At 44.7% G+C, this 23717-nt stretch overlaps 1 protein-coding gene across 7 annotated transcripts in view; it reads left to right on the forward strand.

Moving 5' to 3' along the window:
• LOC121285026 (collagen alpha-3(VI) chain-like) overlaps positions 1 to 23717 on the forward strand; it is a 244697-nt gene that overhangs the window by 42771 nt on the left and 178209 nt on the right. For all 7 annotated transcript variants that reach the window (XM_041201120.1, XM_041201123.1, XM_041201122.1 and 4 more), the window contains 3 exons: positions 3528 to 4127; positions 6519 to 7091; positions 22887 to 23480. In XM_041201120.1, the coding sequence (XP_041057054.1) occupies positions 3528 to 4127; positions 6519 to 7091; positions 22887 to 23480 (1767 nt within the window). The remainder of the gene's footprint in view (positions 1 to 3527; positions 4128 to 6518; positions 7092 to 22886; positions 23481 to 23717) is intronic.

Below are 23717 nucleotides of genomic sequence, written 5' to 3' on the forward strand. Positions count from 1 at the left end.
GTAATTTGACAAGGAAGTATTAAATGAATGGCATGACGCTAGGAAGTTCTGAAAGACAAAGGGACCTTGGCGTGTATGTCCATAGATCGCTGAAGGCGGAGGGGCATGTTAGTGGGGTGGTGAAAAAGGCATATGGGACACTTGCCTTTATCAATCGAGGCAAAGATTACAAAAGTAGGGAGATCATGTTGGAGTTGCATAGAACCTTGGTGAGACCACAGCTGGAGTATTGTGTGCAGTTCTGGTCGCCACATTATAGGAAGGATGTGATTGCATTGGAGGGGATGCAGAGGAGAATTACCAGGATGTTGCCTAGGATGAAACATTTAAATTATGAAGAGAGGTTGGATAGACTTGGGTTGTTTTTGTTGGAGCAGAGAAGACTGAGGGGCGACCTGATCAAGGTGTACAAGATTATGAGGGGCATGGACAGGGTGGATAGGGAGCAGCTGATCCCCTTAGTTGAAGGATCAGTCACGAGGGGACTTCAAGGTGAGGGACAGGAGGTTTAGTGGGGATGTAAGGAAAAACGTTTTTACCCAGAGGGTGGTGACAGCCTGGAATTCACTGCCTGGGAGGGTGGTGCAGGTGGGTGGCCTTACATCCTTTAAAAAGTACCTGGATGAGCACTTGGCACGTCATAACATTCAAAGCTATGGGCCAAGTGTTGATAAATGGGGTTAGGTAGGTAGGTCAGGTGTTTCTCACGTGTCAGTGCAGACTTGATGGGTTGAAGGGCCTCTTCTGCACTGAGAGATTCTGAGATTCTGTGAGTTCCCCTCATGTGACAGTGTGTGCACCCGCTGAACGGAAGATCAGAATGATGCGCGGTGGCATCACCACACATCATTTTATGTGTGCAGGCCCCATCCCCGTATGCTGAACAGAAGATTCTGGCCATAGAAATGTAGAAAATAAAAGCAGGAGTAGGCCATTCGGTCCTTCAAGCCTGCTCTACCATTCAATATGATCATGGCTGATCTTCTATCTCAATGCCATACTCCGGTTCTCTCCCCATATCCCTTGTCACCTCTAGAGTCTAGAAATCTATCTATTTCTTTCTTAAATATATCCAGTGACTTGGCCTCCACAGCCTTTTGTGGTGGAGAATTCCACAAGCACGCCCGCCCTCTGAGTGAAGAAGTTTCTCCTCATTTCATTCCTAAATGGTCTACCCCATATCCTGAAACTGTGACCCATTGTTCTAGCTTCCCCAACCAGAGGAAACATCATCCCTGCAACCAGTCTGTCCAGCCCTGTCAGAATTTTAAACATTTCACTGAGGTCCCCTCTGATTCTTCTAAACTCCAGTAAATATCGGCTTAGTTGATCCAATACGAGAATCCAGCCATCCCAGGAATCCCAGGAAACTCCATTGACTTTGTCGGGACTATATATCAAAAAGAGCAGTGGTCCCAAACATCAGTCTTGCAGGAGGGAACCACAGCATACTTTATTTAACTCCTTTTAAAAGCTTATATACCACCATCACCAAATCTGTCCATTACTTTAGGACTCAAACAAGTTAGTCAAACACAATTTGCCTGGCTTTCATTTATCAACCCATATTTTTTCCTGAATTATTCCCTGAAAAACTTTTCCTATCAATGATGTTGGTCTAACAGGCCTGTTGTTACCAGGTTTCTCACACAACTGTTTGAAAAACAGGAGAGGAAAATTTGTAATGCTGTCATTAAAGATTAATAATATTCCATGCCACTTCATTTTTAAAAATATGCAATGCATAAGCAGACAGTAATGCTTCTTTAGGGAAAAATGGCTGGGAAGAGCATTACAACCCCTTACCTTAGAAACTAATTACTCAGTTTTTATTAACCCCATAATGACTTTAACAGCACCAATTAAACACTACAGTTGGAATCTTCCATTCTAGAGTCTAAGTCTAGTAGTGGGAGTGGAAGCGAGAGTGATTTCTGCTGGGCAGTGAGATGGCTGGCCATGTGCGAGCTTGTGCTGTTAGCTTATTATATATACATTCATTAAGAGCATGGAGAATCTCGTGGCAGGAATTCACCATCCCCGTCATTACCTCATGGGGTCGAAGGTCCAGCTGCCATATTTATACAGCCTGCACTATCCCTTCCATGTTTGCCCGGCTACTGCTCCAGCCTTCCCCACTAACTCTTCCTTCCTTCCTTGGTCGTCTTCCATGCAACTTGCACTGCAACAACCTGGTCTCAAGCAACTCATTGTCAATCATGGAAGAAGTTTACCTCGCCAGGTGCACACCACTTATGTCCAGTCATAAAAGCGAACTTCTAATTTCTCATTAGCAGGGAACTTAATTTTGAGGGGCAACTTAATTCTGGTGAGTTTTAATGAGCATGCATGACATGCTAATGCAAAAGAACTTCCCCATACTGTTTGTCTGGAAGCTCAACCCGCCTTTAAAGTCCTGAGAACATAATTTCTAAAGTTCATCCCACTGTCAGGAAAACTGATTTTTGGCCTCATGCCAAACTAAGGTCTCCCACCAGCCAAGCTTCCCACTGCTGGTGGGACTGGAAGATCCCACCCTATATAACTAAACTCCTAACACAGTAGCTAAAGGCACCTGTACTCCATGGACCAACGGGAGCTGATTTCCCCCCTCGCTAGTGGACCTTGGCAAACCTCCTGCTAAGTATGTCATGTGGCCTAATGGCTGTGGGATATTGCTGGGAGCTGACATTCATTGCTGTTTCCTTTCTCTGTCTGCCTTTTCAACAAGTGGAAACAAAAACAAGGTAATACGATGAGATACCAGTGAAGTGACACTTCGCACCTTTACACATTTGAAATCTTGTGTTCACTATGTCATAAGTTGTAATTTATATAGATGGTCACAAACAAATCCAACAGAAAATTCAGGAGAGAAACCTCTTTACCCAGAGTGTGGTGAGAATGTGGAACTCACTAATACACGGAGTAGTTGGGGCAAATAGCATAAATGTATTCAGGGAAATCTTGATAAACACAGGAGGGAGAAAGGAATAAAAGGATATGTTGATAGTGTTATATGAAGAAGGCTTGTGCGAGTCAAGTTGGACCAGTTAGACTGAATAGCCTATTTCTGTGCTATACATTCTTTTTGAATCTATGTAAAATGCAGAGCTGCATCCCATCATACTACAATACCAAATATTATAACATTCATGGTGGATCTCAACAAAAAACTAGTGATTGATGATAACTGCCTGATGATGTCCATGTCTTTAAAAGATGTAATAAAACAGCTGATTTCACAAGATGTTCTCCTGTCAGAGCTTCCCCCAGTGATGTTCTTCTCAAATTTTTGTTTGCTCATTTTAATTGATGGAAAATGATAGGTGGCCTGCCTGTCACTTCTCAGTATGAACTCCTGATGAATGAAAGCACTGGAAGCTCAGTTTCATAAAATCAACCCTTTTACAATGTAAAACATACTTTGTAGCCAGTTAATAAACTGCTACCTTGCAGTGAGAATTAATCTATTTCTAATTACTTTGTCCGAAATGCTGCGGATTACACTGTGCTTTCTTTTCCAGTTGTAACAGAAGTAGTGAACAAGCGAGACATTGTATTCCTTATTGATGGATCAGTTAATGTTGGAAATGCATATTTCCCTGCTCTCCGTGACTTCATCAGAAGCATAATTGAATCCCTCAGCATCGGAGTTGACCAAGTACAAGTAGCTGTGGTACAGTACAGTGATGATGCAAAAGCTGAGTTCTATCTAAACAGCTACTCGAGAAAGGATGAACTTATGCAGCGTCTAAATGGGCTTCGTGTGAAAGGCGGCACGACTCTTAATACTGGTGCAGCATTGGACTATGTATTGAGAAACATGTTCAGTAAATCTACTGGAAGTAGGATAGAGGATGGCGTTCCCCAAATATTACTACTTGTTACAGCTGGAAAGTCTCAAGATGATGTTAGACCATCTGCAGAAGCCCTGGCACGAGGACGCATTCTCACCATTGCTATTGGAATCAATAAAGCAGAAGCACCAGAGTTAGAGCGTATTGCATTCAATGAAAATCTGGCTTATCGAGTAAATGATTTTAATGCCCTGGAAGGGATCCGGGAACCAGTGACGTTATCTGCCAAAAGAGTTGTTTATGGAGGAATCACTGAAGTACCTACAGGTATTTGTTGTTTACTCAAAAATGTGTACTTGTTTTTCACATCATTGAGTGTGCTAGCTGTTGGTATTGCTCACATGTACTGAGGAATAGTTGTACTGTTTTACTGTGAGCTCAATACCGTTTCTCAAACATGACCTGTGGACCATGTGGTATTAATTAAAAAAAAGCCATGATTTTGAAAGTATGGCGAATTTTGCTTGTTAACTTCATACCCTGACTTTCTTTTTCTAAGGCTTTTGTGTAGCAGGAGTCGGGAAATCTGCCGGCTTGTCACACCCACCTCGGGAGAAACTCACTTGAATGCTGGGATCTTCACTGTGGGCTGGGTGGGTGCAAGATGGAGTAGGGTCCACTGCCCCCGGATACAGATCAGAGGTGGCCAAAGGGGCTGCCAAGTGCTGAGACAGGGCTGGTTAAAAGGCCCGCCTCTGTTCTCTGGGACTTTATCTCAGTTGTTTTGTTAAATATTAGGCTCTGTATCCCTTTTCTCTCACACCCTGTTACCCACACACACCAGGCCCCATGCCCCCTCAATGCCAGCTCATGCCAACCCATGTCCCCTACCCCATGGTCCATTATAATCCACATGCCAACTTAATGCCAACTCATGCCAATCCGTACACCACCCATTGCCCTTACACCCTTTATGCCAATGCACCCAGAATTCACTATGGGCAGATCTCAGGAGCTGTGTTGAGGTGAAATAAACTTAAGGTCTAAACATGTATTACAGCCTTTACTATAATGTTTTAAAATCCCATTCATGAAAGCCCATTCAAAACATTTAAATCCCCTAAAGTACCCAATCCTTTATAAAACAAACAGATTTGTTTGTAAAGACATCATTTAATAACCTCTTAGAGCTGTCAGTCAAATTGTGCACTTAGGACCCTCTGCTGTGATAATGATAGACTGTGGAAAGTAGTCAAGCATTAATAGCCCTTGGGGTAATGTCAACAAACAGCTATCACAACTGTTAGAACAGATTTTATTTCGATTCTCAATAACACAGGCAGCCTGACTTTCAAAGTTATCTTTCAACTGCTGGGGATATGCATAACTTCACAGTTTGAGTTTTTATTATCTCTCACTGGCACAGACAGGCTGCTTTTTAATTTTTATAGGGCTGGGGGTTTAAATAACTTCATAGCCTGACAGTTCAACAGACCTTACCCACTCTTCAAGAGCGTTTATGTCTACTCTAAAAATTGGTAATTCCCACATTGCGGGTTAAAATCCTTGCTACGGTGAAAATGGGATCTGTTTGAACTCAGCACTGAGTTCAAATGGCCTTGTTGAGTTCGGGTTTCCCTCTTGTGTGAATCACTTCCTGACCCTTTTTCCCTATTGGCAAAAATGGGATCTGTCAGATGGAGGGGTGAGATTTCTGGATCAGGGTCCTGCCCACCATTTTGGAAACTCCAGGGAGTCTCCATGACTCTGCAAAAATCCGGGCCATAATGTCATAGATATCCTAATGTATTTTCTATAGCACAGTTAATCATGAAGCGGGAATAAGTTATTTATAAAGAGATCATTCAGCCATGTCACACACAACAATATTTTTCTAATGCTAAAGTCTAGGCATCTGTCACGTTAAGGCCACATGATGTAATTATTCTGTTTCCTTGAAAACAAGGAGCAGACATCCTTTCTGCTTTCTGACGCATGACTGTTTCAAGAAATTAGAGGTTATAGATATTGTAAACAGTGTGCAAATATTGCTTTCCAAACAATTGGTTTTCTTTCTTATTTTGTAATACAGAGGATATGTTGCTTTATGATAACAGGGATGTTATCAGGAAAGTGTTATTTTAAGTTAACATGTCACTTATTGGAAAGGCTGCCATGTGCAAGACTTTTGAAGCAAATATTTTTTGAAGTGCTGAAACAGAGACATTTGGAATTTTTTGCCTTGCACTCTTCAGGGCACTTTGCAAGGATACCTATATGGGGGAAGACAACAATTTATACTGTATGTGAAGAGTGTGCTAATTGGCTGGCAAGTGTACAGTTCACATTTCCTGTAGGTGCCACACACTAACTTGCTGCAACATTTTCCCCATCACATTTTCTCTGTCACACTTTGTAAATATAAATTGTTTAGCATTTAACACACCATGATCGAGGCAACTGGACTTCTGCCTTATATATATAGAAATTGATTATGCACTGTATTAGACACTGGCTGGAAGTGAGATGAGTTTGGGCAGTCTTAACCAAGTCCATGTGCACAATCAAATCTGAATCCTTTCTACTTTCTGTAGGTTCAGATTTCTGTTTCTCTTGTAAATCATATTTTTATCAATCTATATTTTGACTGAATTTTATTTGTGCTTTTCTGCTTGTAACTTTTCATGATATTTGCATCATTTTTTAAAAATGTTGTAGCCATGAAGAGAGATATTGTCTTCCTAATCGATGGCTCTCCTGGAATGGGAAGATCATTTCCTCAAGTCCGTGAGTTTCTTTTGAAAGTAATCCAGGAGCTTAATATTGGACCTGACAAAGATAAAGTTGCTGTGGTACAATACGGTGCTAGCCCAAAACTTGAATTTGGTCTTGATGCTTATTCATCTAACGATGAGGTTTTGGAAACAATAAAAAACCTCCGACAGAAAACAGGAAGACCCCTCAATACTGCTGCTGCATTGGACTTTGTTGCAAAGAAGGTCTTTAGTGCATCTGCAGGGAGCAGAGAAGCTGGGGCTACACAAATCCTAGTGCTTATTACTGCTGGGAAATCCAGAGATGACGTTCAAAGAGCAGCAGATGAAGTGAAACAGGCGGGTATTGTGCCCATTGCCATTGGAGCTAAAAGCGCAGACACATCAGAGCTTCAAAAGATAGTACATGATCCAACTTTTGTTTTAACAATGAGAGACTTCCAAGATCTATCAACTATTCAACAGGAGCTCTTATCCAAAATGAGAACAGTGATTATTTTTGAGAAACCAACTGAAGGTAACAATTTTTAACAAATTGCATTTTATTCAGCTAAATTGTTTAAGAAATTGAGGTGAGATGAAAGTTTCCTACTCCCATCGACTTTCAAGTTCAGCCTTTCATCAATGGGTGGAATCGCCCCAAATTTGCACTTAGTGCAGTAGTGGGCGGAAAACATGACGTTTCCCACCAGCCGCAATGGTGCCTTTTCATGCTGTATCATCCTAATCCCGCCTCCTTAATCATGCATTCCTGGGAAACATGGCATTTTGATGGCGGGTGGCCTCCGATTCGACCGCCATGGTATCATCTCGCCACTTTTTCACACATGGTGCCATATTTAAAGTGTAGCCCTGCACACATCTCTCAGTACTTCCACCCCAGAACTGCTGCAACGGACACTTGCCCCATTATAGTAATAGATCTGGATAGAGTGTAGAGGAGGTTTACAAGAATTTTGCCAGGGTGAGAAAAGTGTAGCTACGAGGAGAGATTGGATAGGTTGGGGTTATTTTCCCTGGAACAAAGAAGGCTAAGAGGTGGCTTGATTGAGGTGTACAAAATTATGAGGGGAATAGATAGGGTGGACAAGATAAAATTGTTTCCCTTGATGAAGAATTCTAGAATCAGGGGACATGGATTCAAGATAAGTGGCAGAAGGTATAGGGGGGAGATGAGGAAGAACTTTTTTACGCAGAGGGTAGTGGGTGTCTGGAATTCGCTGCTCAAGTTGGTGGTAGAGGCAGAAACTTTAGACTCTTTTAAAAAGTACCTGGATCTGCACCTAAAGTGCTGTAAGCTGCAGGGATATGGGCCAGGTGCAGGAAGGTGGGATTAGAAAGGGCACCTGGTTGTCCTCGGACTGGCATGGACAAGATGGGCTGAATGGCCTCCTTCTGTGCTGTAACTTTTCTAAGGTTCTATGGTTCTAAAACGCAGCCCCCCAGTTTAATGACGTGTCCCTCAAGCGCCTTTTGGACACTGTGGAGGTCCACCAGATGTCCTCTATCCCCACTCTGGCCGCAGGAGGGGCAGCAGCATCACCAATCCAGCATGGGAGGTGCTGGCAGTGGTGGTCAGTGCCAACAACTTACTAAAGTGGACGAGCATCCAGTGCCAAAAGAGGATGAATGATCTCCATTCTGCCAAGGTAGATCACTCTTCTCATCACTCTCAACTCACAGACTCTCAAACCCATCACACATCCACACAGATCTCACTCACTGCCAGTTCAAGGGACATCACTATTCACTCTCTCTCACACACCTTCATTGTCCTCATCGCATCCATGGGACCACTCACCACCCACACATGCCAGGCATACTTATCATCTGGCCTGGCAGGTGTCCTGCTTTCACTCTCTCTATCTCTATTCATGCAGGACAAGCTGGCACACAAGAGGGGGGAGGTCACAGATTGATGGAGGAATGCCTGAAATCAAGGTCCTCACCGACTTTGAAAATAGAGTCATACAATTGGCCGGCAAAGATCTGGACCATTCCTGTGCTGACCGTGATGTTAATGGTGCTCTATCAAGTGAGGATCCAGCAGTGCAACATCCACCAGGTAACCATGCTGTAAGTGATGTGTCCTGTTTCGCAGGCCACTGCCATGCACTAATTATCTCCACTTGCTTTCGCAGGCACATCTGGGAAACAGTTGAGGGAGTCCATGACCCAGGGCCTCCAATTAAGCCTCGAAGACACATCAGAAGAAAAATTTGAAGGCACCCCCATTGAAGACCCATAACAGTATTCACCCACACCCTGCACTAGTGCAGAGACACATACGTTGGTGGGACCTAGTTCTAGAGCAGCCTTGGCATTACAATCTGGTGAGTATATCGCACTGTCTGAACCACAGCCGGATGCAGCAGGGACTTGCCAGGTTTCCAGCAGTCTTCCGACTGCTGGAGGCCAGCAATCTGCTGAGACCGAGTCAGATGAGGAGTCTCAGAACTCGGTCTTACCTCTGTTACTGCAGCTGCAAAGTCAGGCTTGGGAACACCATGGAGGGATGTCCACTGCACTCCTCAGATTGCAAAGCACAATGGAGGAGACAGTCTGCCTTCAATCTGAAGTGATAGCGCCGGCATGCCAACACACCAAGGTCAACACTTGTAGGTTGGCAACTGTGATGGAAACCTTGGTCCAGGACATTGGGCATGTGCTGCTGTGCAGGAACTCCATTGCTGATGTCATAGTTGGCCTCCAGCAGTTTGAACGTGAGAGGGGTGCGGGGCAGCTCGATCTCACTCCAGCTTCCCCTTCTCCTCAAGGAGCCAGCCAGGGGCCCTTCTGCACCTATTGGGTGGAGAATCAGGAGGTGCATACCCCAGTGCCATCCACCCAGGTGATTCTGGGAGTGTCCAGCCCATCTGAATCCCCACTTCCTGTGACCCCACCAGCTCCTGCTCCACAGGCTGAGGAGGGGGACACAGCCACACAGCAGGACCCCTCTGCTCTCCACGTCTCAGCTCTCCATAGGACACCTGTCAAGGTCATCACAATCAGCTCATAGCAGTCAGTAGGCTGCCTCTACCTGCACTGTGGATGTTGGGGGAGTACCAAGATGTAGTGGCAGGGCTAGGAAGGTTAAGAAGATGTAGTTGCACAGCTTCGGCACAGGTGTTAATCAGTTGTACATAATGTTCACTATTGTAAATAAACTCCCAAGAATGTCTCCCTGCCTATGGCTCCTTGTTCTGATGAGCAGTGTTCATGTGTAAAACCTTGGTTCTTGCATAAGGTGTCTCCGTCCAGGGCTTCTTCCCTGTGCTTTGTGCAGCCTTCAGACCAAAATGATGGTCTGGCTTCACACTCGGACACATTACTGATGCCTGCACCTCGATGGTGGTTGTTATTGCTGTCAGAATGTAGTGGGCAGGCATCACAGAGTTCCGTCATTCTCTCTGTGTGCTATCAGTACCTTTAATGTGGGGCTAGCCCCCCAGCTTGTCAGCATCTGTGACCAGTGACGCTGTGCTCTTGAAGGGCTCGTGTGCTGATGACTGACAAAGGATCAGGTGCATTTAAAGTTTCATGGCTGTGTCTCTATGATATGACCCTGATCACAGAGCACAAGTGAGCTGCCCTTGGCCAGACAGGAGTCAGACATTCTCAGAGGCTATGTGAAGATCTATGGAGTGTCCTCACTGTCTGTCATCATCATCCTCCTGGAATCAAGTGACTATTAGGGCCTCTGCTGTGTCTCCATGACAGGAGCCTTATCACAGAGAATATGTGTGCTGCCAAAAGCCAGACTGGAGTCAAACGTTCACAGATGCAATGTGAAGATCTATGGCATCCTCACTGGATGTTGTCATCATCCTCCACGAATCTTTTGGCTATAAGGGCCACCCGAACGCGCCTGCTTTGTCTGGCCAGTTCGATGGCCTCATCGCCATCATCTTTGCCTTCAAGGACCTCTTCACCCTCATCTCTGTCAACATCCTCCTCATTGGAGGAGACGTCCAGTTCCTTCATCTCCTCCTCAGCCAGCTCCTCTCCCCATTGCAGCGCCAGGTTGTAAAGACTGCAGCAGGTGGCAACAATGCATGACACCGTCTGTGGATTATATTGCACGGCTCCACCAGACTAGTCCAGGCACAGGAATCTTATTTTCAGCATTCCAATGGTTTGCTTGACCAGGGTGCGAGTTGCAGCTTGAGCCTTGTTGTGTCTTCTCTCTCCTGAAGTTTGAGGCTGCCGCACAGGTGTCATCAGCCACATCCTCTGTGGGTAGCCCTTGTCCCTGAGGAGCCAACCTTGCAGCCTCTGTGGACCCTGTAAGATATCAGGAATCTGAGACTGAGAATGTAGGAGTCTTGGACATTCCCTGGGAATCATGCGCAGACCTGCAGGATGGGTTTGTGGTGGTCGCACACCAGTTGAATATTCAATGAATGGAAGCCCTTGCAGTTGACATAGTTGACAACTTGTTGCCATGAAAATCTGCGTGAGTGCAGTCGATGGCACCCTGCACCCGTGAAAAACCTGAGATCAGGACAAATCCCAACACTCTTGCCTCCTGGCTTTCCTGGTCATGGGTGAAAGTTGTGTGCGTTCACAAAGATGGCGTCTGTGACCTCATGGACGCATTTGTGGGCGGAGGCTTGCAAGATCCCACACAGATCACCTGTGGAGCCGTGAAAGGAGACACTGACATAAAAATTGAACGCTGTAGACACTTTCACAGCAGTGGATGTCCTCCATGTCCCTGTGGTGCAAAATCCTGCAGCATGTGGCAGATGTGACTGAACAGTTCCCTGGACATGCACAGTCTTAGCCGACACTGGTTCTCAGTCTTCTGCAGGAATGAAAGACGGCATCTATAGACCCTGGGTCTAGCTAGCTGCCAATCAGTGATGGCTCACTGTGGCTCTTCAGCAGTATGTGCAGGAGTCCCAGCCGCTAAAGTGGTCAACTATGTCAACCGCAAGGGCTTCCATTCATTGAATATTCAGCACCTGAAGGCCCTTTAACAAATCCCAGAGAGTGCTGGCCACCACTTGGATGGCCAGAGTTTAGAGCGCTGCCTGGGACTGCACCCACCTCTGCCCCACTCCCCCTGACCAACTGGTGGCAGTTTTGCCCACTGGACTGTATGCTGTGCTCTCAGTCCAGGTGCAGGCATTCTCCTAACCCACACTGCAAGGCTATACTGTTAGCTTGAACCATGGAGGAGACTGGTCCATCCCTGAATGATGACATTGCAAGGGGCTGTGAGCGCCTCCACCAATGACTGTTTCATGTCCAGCTTTAGCAAGGAGATTGTACAATGTGCCCAGTCATCTAATTGCTCTGCACTCCACTAAAACACTCATTAACTTGCGGTCTGTGGCAGAGGGGTGAAAAGTTCAGGAGCACTGGGTGGCACTTTTATGCCTCTGCGTTGCTTCAGTGGGCAGAAAGGCTAGAGGCCCGACTCCAAGCATGTCAGTATGGCTGCATCTGAACTGTCTCACCGGTAGAGGAATGGTTGCTTTATACAAGGTTTCCCGAATGACTGGCCCCTTCCCTCCCACCCTGACACCACACGTGCTTGTGTACTACTGTCAACTGCTGTGCAGCCCTTGCCATCCCACCAAGTTACCTCACCCACAGTGCTTCCCTTGCCCTCTACTAACTCGCCTCAACCGCAGTGCAGCCCCTGCCCCCTTACCCCCTAATTCGCCATAACTGCAGGGCAGCCTTGCCTCCCTGCCCCCCTATCCCCAAGTCACCTCAACTGCAGGGCAGATCTTGCCCCCCCGCCAAGTCGCCTCACCTGCAGTGCAGCCCTTTCCCCGGCACTGCACTGTTAGCCAGCTGGGAAAAAGCAACTTGCCTGTGCTCTCGTCTTCAATCTTGATGTCCAACAGGCCACCCTCACGAGCGCTGTGCAATGTTACTGTGCAGTCACCTCCGAGTTCCCCTCGAGGTGTAGCTTGCTAGGTGCATGCCTCATATATGCTGCTGTGAAACACGCTGGCGTGCGATCATGCCAACATGCTCGGATGATCCAGTGTGGAGGGATGATTCTGGTGAGCTGGAAATTTAATGATATGCAGATGTATTACAATGAAGTTCCAAAAATCCAATGGTGGGAAACACGGCTCACCATTGACAGGTGGAGCGGACGATTGCAAACTGGTTTCACGACGCCGTGAAACTGACTTTTGGCCTTCCCACCATATTGTCCGCTAATACTGCTGAACAATTCCGCCCCTATATTTTTAATTTTAAGAAAAAACTAACTTTATATTTTAAAAAGTTGACAGAAAAGACCATTGGATGCACAATGTGAAATAATGGGATTCTCTGTGTTTCCATGACTACATTTTAGATATATCCAAACTGATTGATTGCTCTGTACCATGACTGGAGCACAGGATTAGAAAAGAAAGTAATTTTTGAGTATTGCTGAAAAAGGTACTTTTTTGTTGATGCTTTCGTCTTGCAAATTCGCAAGAATACCAAGGTCAGGGGAACCAACATATTTATACTGTGTGAGAAGAGAGTGCTGATTGGTTGGCAAATGGACTTTGGTTGGTCGAGACGTTTCCATGGAGGATGCACCAGTTGTTGGTGACTGACAGTTAACTGCCAAACATTGTTTGAAATTTAAACCAGGCAGCTTGACTTTGATTGGTCAAGGCATTGTCCTGGGGAATGAATCAGTGAATAGTTCCCTTGTGGAACTATTAATCAAGATTATTTTTCACAATTTTTTTAGTTTGTCAATTGATAGACACTGTTCCATGCAGAAATAGAGAGCTCTCATATGTGGAAATGTGGCACTAAAGATTCATTGGGGTATTTTTACAATACCCCTTGTGTATCAGACTGTAGGGTGGTGGGGTAAACGCTATAGTGAGGAACTTAATTCAGGACAAGGCTAAAATAGACAACAGAAAGGAAGCCTTGACAGAATTATTTTTTGGACTGAGAAAAGTCAGCTAGAACTTGGGATACCATATAGTCTCTGGCTCCTTCTTGAACAGTCAGTCAAAACAACCCAGCTAAAGACAATGATCCCAACCAAATCGTCCTCTGGCTAATGTAGTCAAGATGTCTTGGTTTTATTCTCTTCAGCCTCATCAAACCTCAGAGACTGAGGTCTTGCATTGATTCTTTTAACTGGTAAGCTGCACAGCCATGCCAATAAGTTGACTGAATTAATGCTCTGGCTCCCAAAATGTGTAACAGTTTCAAAAATTGTGCGCTAGATAAAATCTTGAAAATTTTATTCAAATGGAGAGGCAGGAAGAGTGTAGGACTGAATAGAAACAACATAGAAGAACATATATGAGGGCTAACTTTCCTTTCACCTCCCATTCCTCCCTCTCAACATTGCATCCAAAATTTCCAGGCCCACGCCATTTGCAAGGTGTGGGTGCTTACCATGTAGAAGCACAAATCCTGAAGAAGGCTTGTGTTGGGAAACAGAGAATGAAAGCAGGAGAACAGCTGCAGGCTTGCAAGCAAGACCTATAATTACATTGTTGGCTGCTAACACTGGGTCCTTCTCACTTCTACAAGTCTAAAGATTTTGGCAGCTGATGCTAGGAATATTTTTACCTGCTGTTACTATGATGTTTTCAGGATTGCGCTGGCTATCCAATCTGTGGAGACTTCTGGTACGAACTCTGTGACCTCTTTTTTAAGAGGCCTGTAGGTTTGGCACTTCATGATATTATTCAGAAGAAAGTGAGACAGGAGGGCTGGGAACATATCCTCCTGGGTCATTAACAGTAGGCCAGCACCTGCCCTGTCTCACCTATTTGGAGAACTGTTGGCAAACTGAGGGCAGCACTGTAAGACTGGTGATGACGCAAAGTGGCTCTGTCCCCATTTCCTTCGTGTTATGCCTAAGAATTAAGCATTACCCTGCCACAAAAGGGAGTAAACACAGAAGCATAGAAAATAGGAGTAGGCCATTCGAGCCTGCTCCGCCATTCATCATGATCATGGCTGATCATCCAACTCAAAAGCCTGCTCGCGCTTTCTCCCCATATCTTTGATCCCTTTCACCCCAACAGCTATATCTATAGATCCATTTTATAATTAGGGCTGCAGAATTAAGAAGATGAATCAGGTATAGAGAGAGTAGAAACACTTTATAAGTTGTGAGATTGGAGTTGGGCATGAAAACATCACCAGTTCAAAGATTGGATATGCCTGCACAATGAGTGAGCTCAATGGCAATATAAAAAGCATGTTAAGACATGCAAAGGTCAGAAGTGAACTCGCTAAACAAATAATCCCTACTTAATTTTAATCTTTTTGCATAATGCATAATCAAAACACAATGTTTTGATCAAATACTTTATATGTTTATCAGAGACCCAATATTCTGTTTACAGCTTTGTCTTTTCATTTACAAAATAATGTGATACCTGTACTTCTTTGTTTATCTTGAGAGGAGAGATGTTGTGTTTCTAATCAATGGATCTGACAAGGTTGAATCTGCCTTTCCTATGATAAAACAATTCATTTCTAGAATTGTTGACATCCTTGACATTGGAAGGGATAGAGTCTGTGTAGTGCAGTACATTAATGAGCCTAGCCCTAACTTCTACTTAAACAGCTATACATCTAAACCTGAAGTGATGCAAGCAACAAATGCCCTTGGCCTTAAAGGAGGAACCCAAGTCAACACAGGAGAAGCATTAGACTATGTCACAAAAAAAGTGTTTACTAGGTCTGCTGGAAGCAGGTTGGAGGAAGGTGTGGCCCAGTTCTTGATCCTTCTTACTTCTAGCAAGTCTACTGATGATATTACACAAGTGGCAGTGGCACTGAAAGGCGCTGGTGTAGCACCATTCAGTATTGGATCCAAGGATGCTGATGAAGATGAACTCTGCCAGATTTCACTGTCTCCCCACTTTGTTTTCAGGGTACATGATTTACAGCTTATTGAAACTGTAGAACAAAATTTGGAATCGCCCTTAGAACAATTAAACCAAGAAAAAATAATCACTATTTACAAAAAGTTTGCTTAGGAAGGTTAGGAAGGCATTGTTTCGTTAATACTTCTTAAACATTTAAATAATTTTAACATTGGTAATGATAACATTAATCCCTGTATTACATTTCAGCCTGTTGTTATAAACCATAATTGGATGGGTTTGAATAAAGTTCAGCCTTTTGCTCTGGATCCTAAATTTCACCAATGCATCTTATAAAGCAAGTGAATAATCACAGTGATATTTATCTGTCTGTTTAACATTGCTGCCATGGGTCACTACATGGTCTCATTCTTGGTAATTCATTGTATGTGAAGTGCTTTGAAATATTTGTGAAGACATGATACAGCACCATAAAAAGGAAGACTTTCCATTTATTTTCATAAATTTGGAAAGTTGAATAGTATGACCAGCTCTTTATCTGTTCATGCTATGGATATAGATAATGGCCTATAATTTCCTCACTCATAATTTCACATTAAACTAAAGCAAGTAACCTTCATTGGTAGCAAAGTGAGGCAGAAGCCATTTACATTTTCCACCTCAAAATATATCTGCTCGAATTGCCTCTGGTGTTAGGCAATTTTTCCAACAAACCCCAATGAGTTCATCTCCACATATTACAATGAGGCCCCAGTTGTGCTGCAGCTTTAACTTTCCTCCTTTTAAACTTGCAGTGCAGTTTGGGTAAATTAAATTACAAATTCTAAGGCTAGGTTGAGAGTAGTAAAAGTGAGGAATTGTGAGCCTGAAGAACAAAAAGTTTTAATTGCAATTGGAAACTATTTTTTTCACTTTGTTGGCAGTTTTTCTACAGAGCTGGATTGGTTTCTTGAGTGTGAGGCTATTGAAAGGTTTTGACCCACCCCTCCCAAATGCAGTGAGGGCTTTTTTTGGGGCAGTTCTAGCATCTATGTAGAAACATAGAATCTAGATTTCTTTGCATGCCGTTATCATGGAAATTGAAGATGAGGAGGACAGATGGAACAACGGAGAATCGGACAGCATTTAAGGATGAACCTTAGCTGAGCTATTGTTGACCCTGTCTATCCTTCACATACATTTCATCCACCAACCCCACCCCCGACCCCAGATATAGGCAAAACACATCATTTGAGAATCTCCTTGAGAGGATTGGATAAAAAGATGTGCTTCACAAACAATGCTGTATTACAACTTTGTCACCTTTTGCATGATAACCTCCAGCACAGACACCTTCTATCCCTGTTTTCTCTCTGAATATAATGACTGCATTCCATTTTAATGGCACAGGTTCATTTACACAGCCATGGAGCACCTTTGTAATATCAGACAAAGTTACATGCATGCATTCATCATGTGTCATATAGTTGACAGGTGATCTGGGGGATTCATTACATTTAATATCAAAACAATGTTGCATCAAGATAGGGCCATTCAATTTTGAATTTTCTATTTTTTTTTCCAAAATCCGGAGTAGAATCATTGCTGTCCATGTTGCTTTGCAAACTTCAATAGATATATTCATTCAATTCAGTGCCTAGGCTTAAAAAAAGTAGCATACAGTTTTGGCATGAGACTGTTGGCACTCAGTGCCAATGCCACTGCATAAGTAACGAGTAATCTTTTTAAATAGATTTTGTGCCCATCATTCTTTTTTCTTTGCTCTATTTAATTATGGAGGTTGGTAAGCAGTGCTGTGTAAAATTGTGGCATTTTCTCTGCTGTTGTACCATGCCCTTTGCTTGGCTGCCTGCCCTGGCTGCTCCTATGTCAGACATTAATGAAAAGTTGATGCTGCAATGGAGCTTGCAGAAACTCAATAATTTCTCTTCCTTCTCAACAGAGTACTGTAGGCCCACAGTATGACCAAAAGGAGGTGGCAGTACTGAAATTGTAGTAATGGAGTGTAACGATCAGTGCAGGAGTGAGAAGACCTTGTTTTTGCCACCTCTCCCATTCTTAGCCTCCTGCTGCCGTCCATTGTGGTGTGGGCTCAAGTGGAGTTATTTTGCAAAAGGACTGTGATGTACAGTTCCTGCACCAACGAAATAGCTACAATGTGAAATTTCATTTTGGTTTTACTTCAGTAAGTCTTCACCAAAGAATTGGCTTTTGAAGGAGAGGGCAATCTCAGACTGAAAATTAAAATTATTGAAGTAAACCTGTCTTGAAGCCCCTATTGGAAACAATTTAGCAATTGTTCACAGATTCAGATATTAGGTGGTATGGGAAAGAAGATGTTGGACAGTACAAAGAGAGCTATCATCCACATTTGAATGTGCAATTCTTGACTGAGAATTGTTTGCAAGGCAGTGTAGAACTAAACTATGCATCAATGGACTTAGAATTGGCATTGGAATTGCTGACAAAAAGATCCACATTCCCATTGATAAAATGAAGTGAGAACAGCTAATAAATCAACTAAGTGCCCCAAAAATTATTTATCCATTCTATCAGTAAATTATGCAAATAATCATTCTTCATCAAGAATTTGTTATGAATTGAATCCTTATCTTTTTTGTTTGATCACATTTAGTGTATTAAGTTATTGAAAAAAAGACTGTGGCTGGAATTCTCCCATCCCGCCTGCCGTGGGTTTCCTGTTGGGTGGGTGTGGAGAATCCAGCAGGAGGCAAAAAAATCAGAAACCTGCCATCGTAAAAACAGGTCGCAATTCTCCCAACGGTTACCCCACCAAATAGTGGCGTGAATGCCATTTGTATCCATTAGCTTGTCATGAATGCTCATTAAAACAGATGCTTGCCGGAATCCTGCTACGCCTTCCAATCTTCCATCAATGGGAAATTACGTCAGCATCAAACACATTTGAAAAGTGGTGGCGTGCACAAGGCGGACCTCAGTTCGCTGGTAAATTTGAGATGAGTGGAACATAACTGTCACAGTGATATGCCAACCTTGTTGCGATGGATGCCACTCTGCTGGGGTTGTAGGGTTGGACTGCTGCTTTTCTTCACTGTCATTGTCCAGAGGAACATCACTGTGCTGTGGTACTCACGCAGGCCTCCATTTTCAGAGACTATCACTTCAAACGGGGGTGGGCTGTGAGGCGGGGGGGTTGGGCTGACAAACATGAAGGGTCGGCAGGGAGGGAAGGCTGTGGAATGGCAGTCAAGGGGAAGGGCAAACACGAAAGGGGATTTTATGTGGCCATCCTCTAACCTCTTTTTGCTGCTGTAGTGAGCAGGAGTCTGCTTAGAAAGAAAGGAGGAAGACCTCCTTGAATGAAAGTCAATGGCTTCATTAGCACTGTTAAAAGGTGACTCAGAACTCAGTGGCTACACATCTCATTGCTGCATCTCAAGGATAATACATGGGAATGTAGAATTTTGGAATGCAGGCAATAGTGTGGGAGACACAGCTGTATCATATATGGCATTCCATCAATGAAGGCTTGTCACGTGTTGACCAGATGTGACATTCCTAATGGGACAAAGGACATCCACTCAATGACCATGAGCAACTGATTGGTCAATCATATGCCACATCAAAGATTGGAGCACAGAGCTAGGTTGGGTCACTCATCTCACTTAAACTTTAGCATCTCACGCAGAGCTCAAGATGTTATGTATCTGCAATGCCATCTTGGTCACCTCGATTTGTGTGCTAGTGTCTACGGACAAGGTGGCATCAGCCACCAGCAAGTAGGGCAGGAAAATCTATGGACCCTTACAGTCTCCAAACTGTCATCCTCTGAGCTTCGCTTTCTTGCCCCTTGAATCATTAAGGTTTCCTTTCAGAGAGAAGGCAAAAGCAAATATGGATGCTACCTTTGTCAGAGTCCTAATACAATGGAGGAGATGAAGGACAGAGAGATGACTCTGTGTATAGCTTCAGCAGGAAGGACATGGCCTAGCGGAGCCACAGCATGAACAGAAGGGTGAGGAGGAGAGACCCAGGCAATGGGGGGTGACTCACCAGACCTTGGGTTTATCATCCATTAGTCTCCTATTTACAAATGAGTGACAAGCAATGCCCTGCACATCTGCCTTTGTCCCAAGTTCTGATACATCACATATGCTGTTCTGATCACAAGTTCTGATACATATCACATATTCTATGTGAAGACCTGATGCCATGTGGAGTTGGAGGGTATCCCCTGCCAGTGGCTTTGAAGATGACCGCTGCACTCAATTTCTTAGCCTCTGGTTCTTTCTCAGAATCAACAGGTGACCTGTACAGCATCTCTCAGTCCACAACACATCAATGCATTAAGGAGGTCACAGATGCCCTCTACATCATTATGTAAGGTTTGCTCTGGACGAAGGTAACCAGGCTGCAAGATTCACCGGCTTCGCTGCCATCTCAGGCTGCCAAGAGTGCAGGGTGCAATAGACTGCATTCATGTGGCTATACAGGCTCCGTGGTAGCAGGGCCTAATGTTTATAAACCACAAGGGCTATCATTCCATTAACGTACAACTGGGTGTGATCACCGGAAGCACATGCTGCACGTTTGTACATGGTACCCTGAGAGTTGCCGTGATTTCTAAATCCTGAGTCATTCCCAGATGCCTGAGATTTTCGAGGGGCCATTACACCTGCAGGGATGGCTGCTCGGGGATAAGGGTTACCCACTGAAACACTGGCTAATGACACCAGTGCATCTCCCTCGGAGTCGTTCCAAAGAGAGGTACAATGCTGCTCACAGCTCCACACGATCCCTCATAGAGCAGACCATAGGGCCTCTGAAGATGTGTTTCAGATGCTTGGACCGCTCAGGTGGCTCACTGCAATATACTCTGGTCAGAGTTTCCTGCAACATCGGAGTGTGTTGTGCCCATCACAATCTGGCAATGCAAAGAGATGACCTGGAGGAGGATGAGAGCTCACCAGACGATAAAGACCGGGAGGCCCAGGAACCTCACGAGGCCACTGAGGGCCAGTATAAGCACGATCACGCCATGGAGGAAGGAAGATGTGGGAGACGTGCCCATGATACGTTAATCGCTGACAGGTTCCAAGAAGAGTAAAGTCAAGTGAGGGAATATGGCCACATCTCTCCTTGCCCTCAAAACCATTTTTTTTTATCTCATGGGACGTCCACCCACTTGCAGCGAGAACGAGTCCCACATTCACACTTACCTAATGAATCTTCAGGCCCTGTGAGCAATCTCACTCTGGGAGCTGCCAGCCCACTTCGGAACAAGATCGATGCGAGAGAAGACTTGAAGCCTTCACCGCCATCTAATGATGCAAAGACTGCTGCCACTGAGTTGTAGACATGCCTGGGGATCTCCTCCTCCTGTGCATGTCTTTTCTTCTGCCATTACCTCTGAGAAGATATTCATGCAGCTAGAATATCAATGCTGATGAGCTGCCCTCACTCAATGGTGTTCTTTGAGGAAGAAAAGTGAGAAACGTGTACATCACACAGTTCAAATAAAGATTTAACCACATCTCCCTGACATCACACAAGGGGTGCAGATATTAGTTCAATTGAGGTTTACATCCCAGGAATGTTAATCTCACAGTGGGACACTATGGTGGGAGAAAGCTTAAACATCGAAATAAGAGGCCTCCAAAGTACAAAATCTCAATGCCTTCAGTTGGCAGGAACATTCACATAACCATCAAATGTATTAACAAAAGTGCAATTTAGTTATATGTCTAGCACACTCATGACCCAAAAGTGGCATCAATTTTTCTTAACTTTCCTAACTCAAGTGTTACGCTTGGATGCAACCCCGAGGTTCGCAGCAGAGGTGGAGGCAGCCTGCTGTCTGTTATGTCCTAATATCTGTGATGACCTTGATGGCCATCCTCTGGTGGCCTGTGGCCTGGAGGGCCCCGGCCTGATAAGCATCACCTGCTCAGGAGCAGAAGTGCCCTCGGCGGCCTGGGAAGCTGGAGTTGATGGTGTCACAGGTAGAGGAGGCTGTGAGCGGCTGCACACCCTTGTAGTGTCCTGAGAGGAGGCCCCTGGGTGTCCAGATGACGCTCATCCTCCCAATGTGTGCCCAAGTGTGCTGCCATGACTTCTGCAGGAGATGGTACACCTGGAGGGAGGTCAAGATGCCTTGTCACCATGTCATCTACATCCTGATGGTGCCCAACAGTGTGTGTGGTCATGGACTGCAGGGCCGAGCACAAATCCGGCAAGACCTGGTGGATCAAGGTCTCCATGGTGGTTGCTAGCCTTCCCATGGTGACCGCAAGGCACTTGCATGTCAGTCATGACATCAGACGGAACCTGGACGGACTCCTCCATCATTTGCTCTAGTCTGCTCAGTGACTGCTGACTCTCTGCCTGATGTTTTGTCATCTGCCATTGCATCTTCGGCATAGATTTGGCAGCTGCTTCCAGAGGCTCATTATCTGACTTAGACCAACCAGGCGGCTGGTCTCCGGCATCCCTCCGAGTGCTGGAAACCTGGTCTGTCCCTGCCTCTGACTGCTGCAGGGATGTGACAGTGAGGTGTTTCCCAGGAAGTGAATCCGAGGCTAATCTACATCTGTGCCCCACCGACGTGTGTGTCTCTGAGTTGGTGGAGGGTGGTGTGAGTGCTGTGATGGTTCTCCTGGAGCTTCGTCCTCAGTTGAGGTCAGGGGACTCACACTGGTGGTGCTGGAATGGACTGGGGGCCTTGACGTGATTGTGCCTAGAAAATAAAAAAGAGAGATAAGACTGCACGTGACTCACTGTGAATGTCAGGATTTGATGAGCTGTGCTCTGTACTAGGTTGGCTGGAGAGACTGATCTCCCCTTCCCCACAGGAGCGATCCCTGTTGACCGCAGCCAGCTTGGCGGCAGCGTCCTCAAATTCACTGAGGGCGAGGATATCGGACATCTCTCCCCGGGTCTGTGCTTTCTCATGCCTATTGTACACCATCTTGGCCTGTATGACAAAGAAAGAAAGGCATGAGATGAGAAGGGATGGAGCAGATGTTGGGTGAGATGCGTGTTCTCTGTGTGTGGTGAGCCCCCCAGGAGGGAGTGTGAGCAACATGATAGATGGGATGGTGGTGATGTGAACGTCTTGGTGAGAGAATGAGTGTTGATATGTGTCCCCTGCAAATGGTTGCATGAAACCCCTGAAGAAAGTTTGCGTGCATGATTAGAGTTTGATATTGGAGGGTGTTAAAGGAACCACCCGCCACTGCAGCTAGTTTCATTTTGGGAGAATTCCACCCTGTTAGTGAGATTAAAGCCAGAGTTAAGTCTCTATTTGATTTATCCAGGTCCTCAACATCAGGCGCACAATACCGAAGGCTTTCATGATATATTGAAAGATTTCATTTTAGTACTGGTCAGCCATAAAAAAATAAAATCAGCTCCTTTAAAACATGCATGACTTTAATGTAGTACATTTATTTTTACACATGACCACTGACTGTCAGGAATCTATTTCCCATTTCTTCCAGATGGTGTTAAGAGGGATGTTGTGTTCCTTGTTGATGGATCAGACAAAGTCAGAGCTGCTTTCCCTTCAATTCAAAGATTCATTTCTAAAGTGGTCGATAATCTGGACATTGGACGTGACAAAGTCCGAGTTGGTGTGGTGCAGTACAGTGATAACCCCAGAGTCAACTTCTACTTAAACAGCTACACCACAACGCAGGAGGTGAAGAATATGATAAATAGTCTCGGGCAAATAGGAGGGAGTCGAGCCAACACTGGTGCAGCTTTGGACTATGTCAAAAATACCATCTTTACTCAATCTGCTGGTGGCAGAGCAGAGGAAGGTGTACCCCAGTTCTTAATCCTTCTCACTGCCAGCAAGTCATCCGATGATGTTAGTCGGGCAGCTTTAGTACTGAAAGCGGCTGGTGTAGCACCTTTTAGTATTGGATCAGGAGACGCAGATGAAAATGAACTCCAACAGATTTCACTATCCCCTGATTATATTTTCAAGGTAAATGATCTGCGGAATGTGGAAATACTGCAACAAAATCTGGAGTCACCACTGAGGACATTGAGTAGAGATCGGATTATCCGAATCCAGACAGGTCCTGAAGGTGAGAATCTGATTTTATTTTTTTAAATCACACACAAAATAAAGAAAATTGCAATCCATAAAGTCATAATGCTTCATTATAAATGGGTTAGAGTGATATTCAGATATGACATATGCATGCATTATATACACAGCACAGAAATTGGCTATTTAGCCAAATCAGTCTATGCTGACTTTTATGCTCCACTCAAGCCTCCTCCCATCCTTCCATGGCTAACTCTATCAACCTAACCCTCAA

The sequence above is a fragment of the Carcharodon carcharias genome, chromosome 12 (genome assembly GCF_017639515.1).
Source record: "Carcharodon carcharias isolate sCarCar2 chromosome 12, sCarCar2.pri, whole genome shotgun sequence".
In the NCBI taxonomy this organism is placed as follows: Eukaryota; Metazoa; Chordata; class Chondrichthyes; order Lamniformes; family Lamnidae; genus Carcharodon; species Carcharodon carcharias.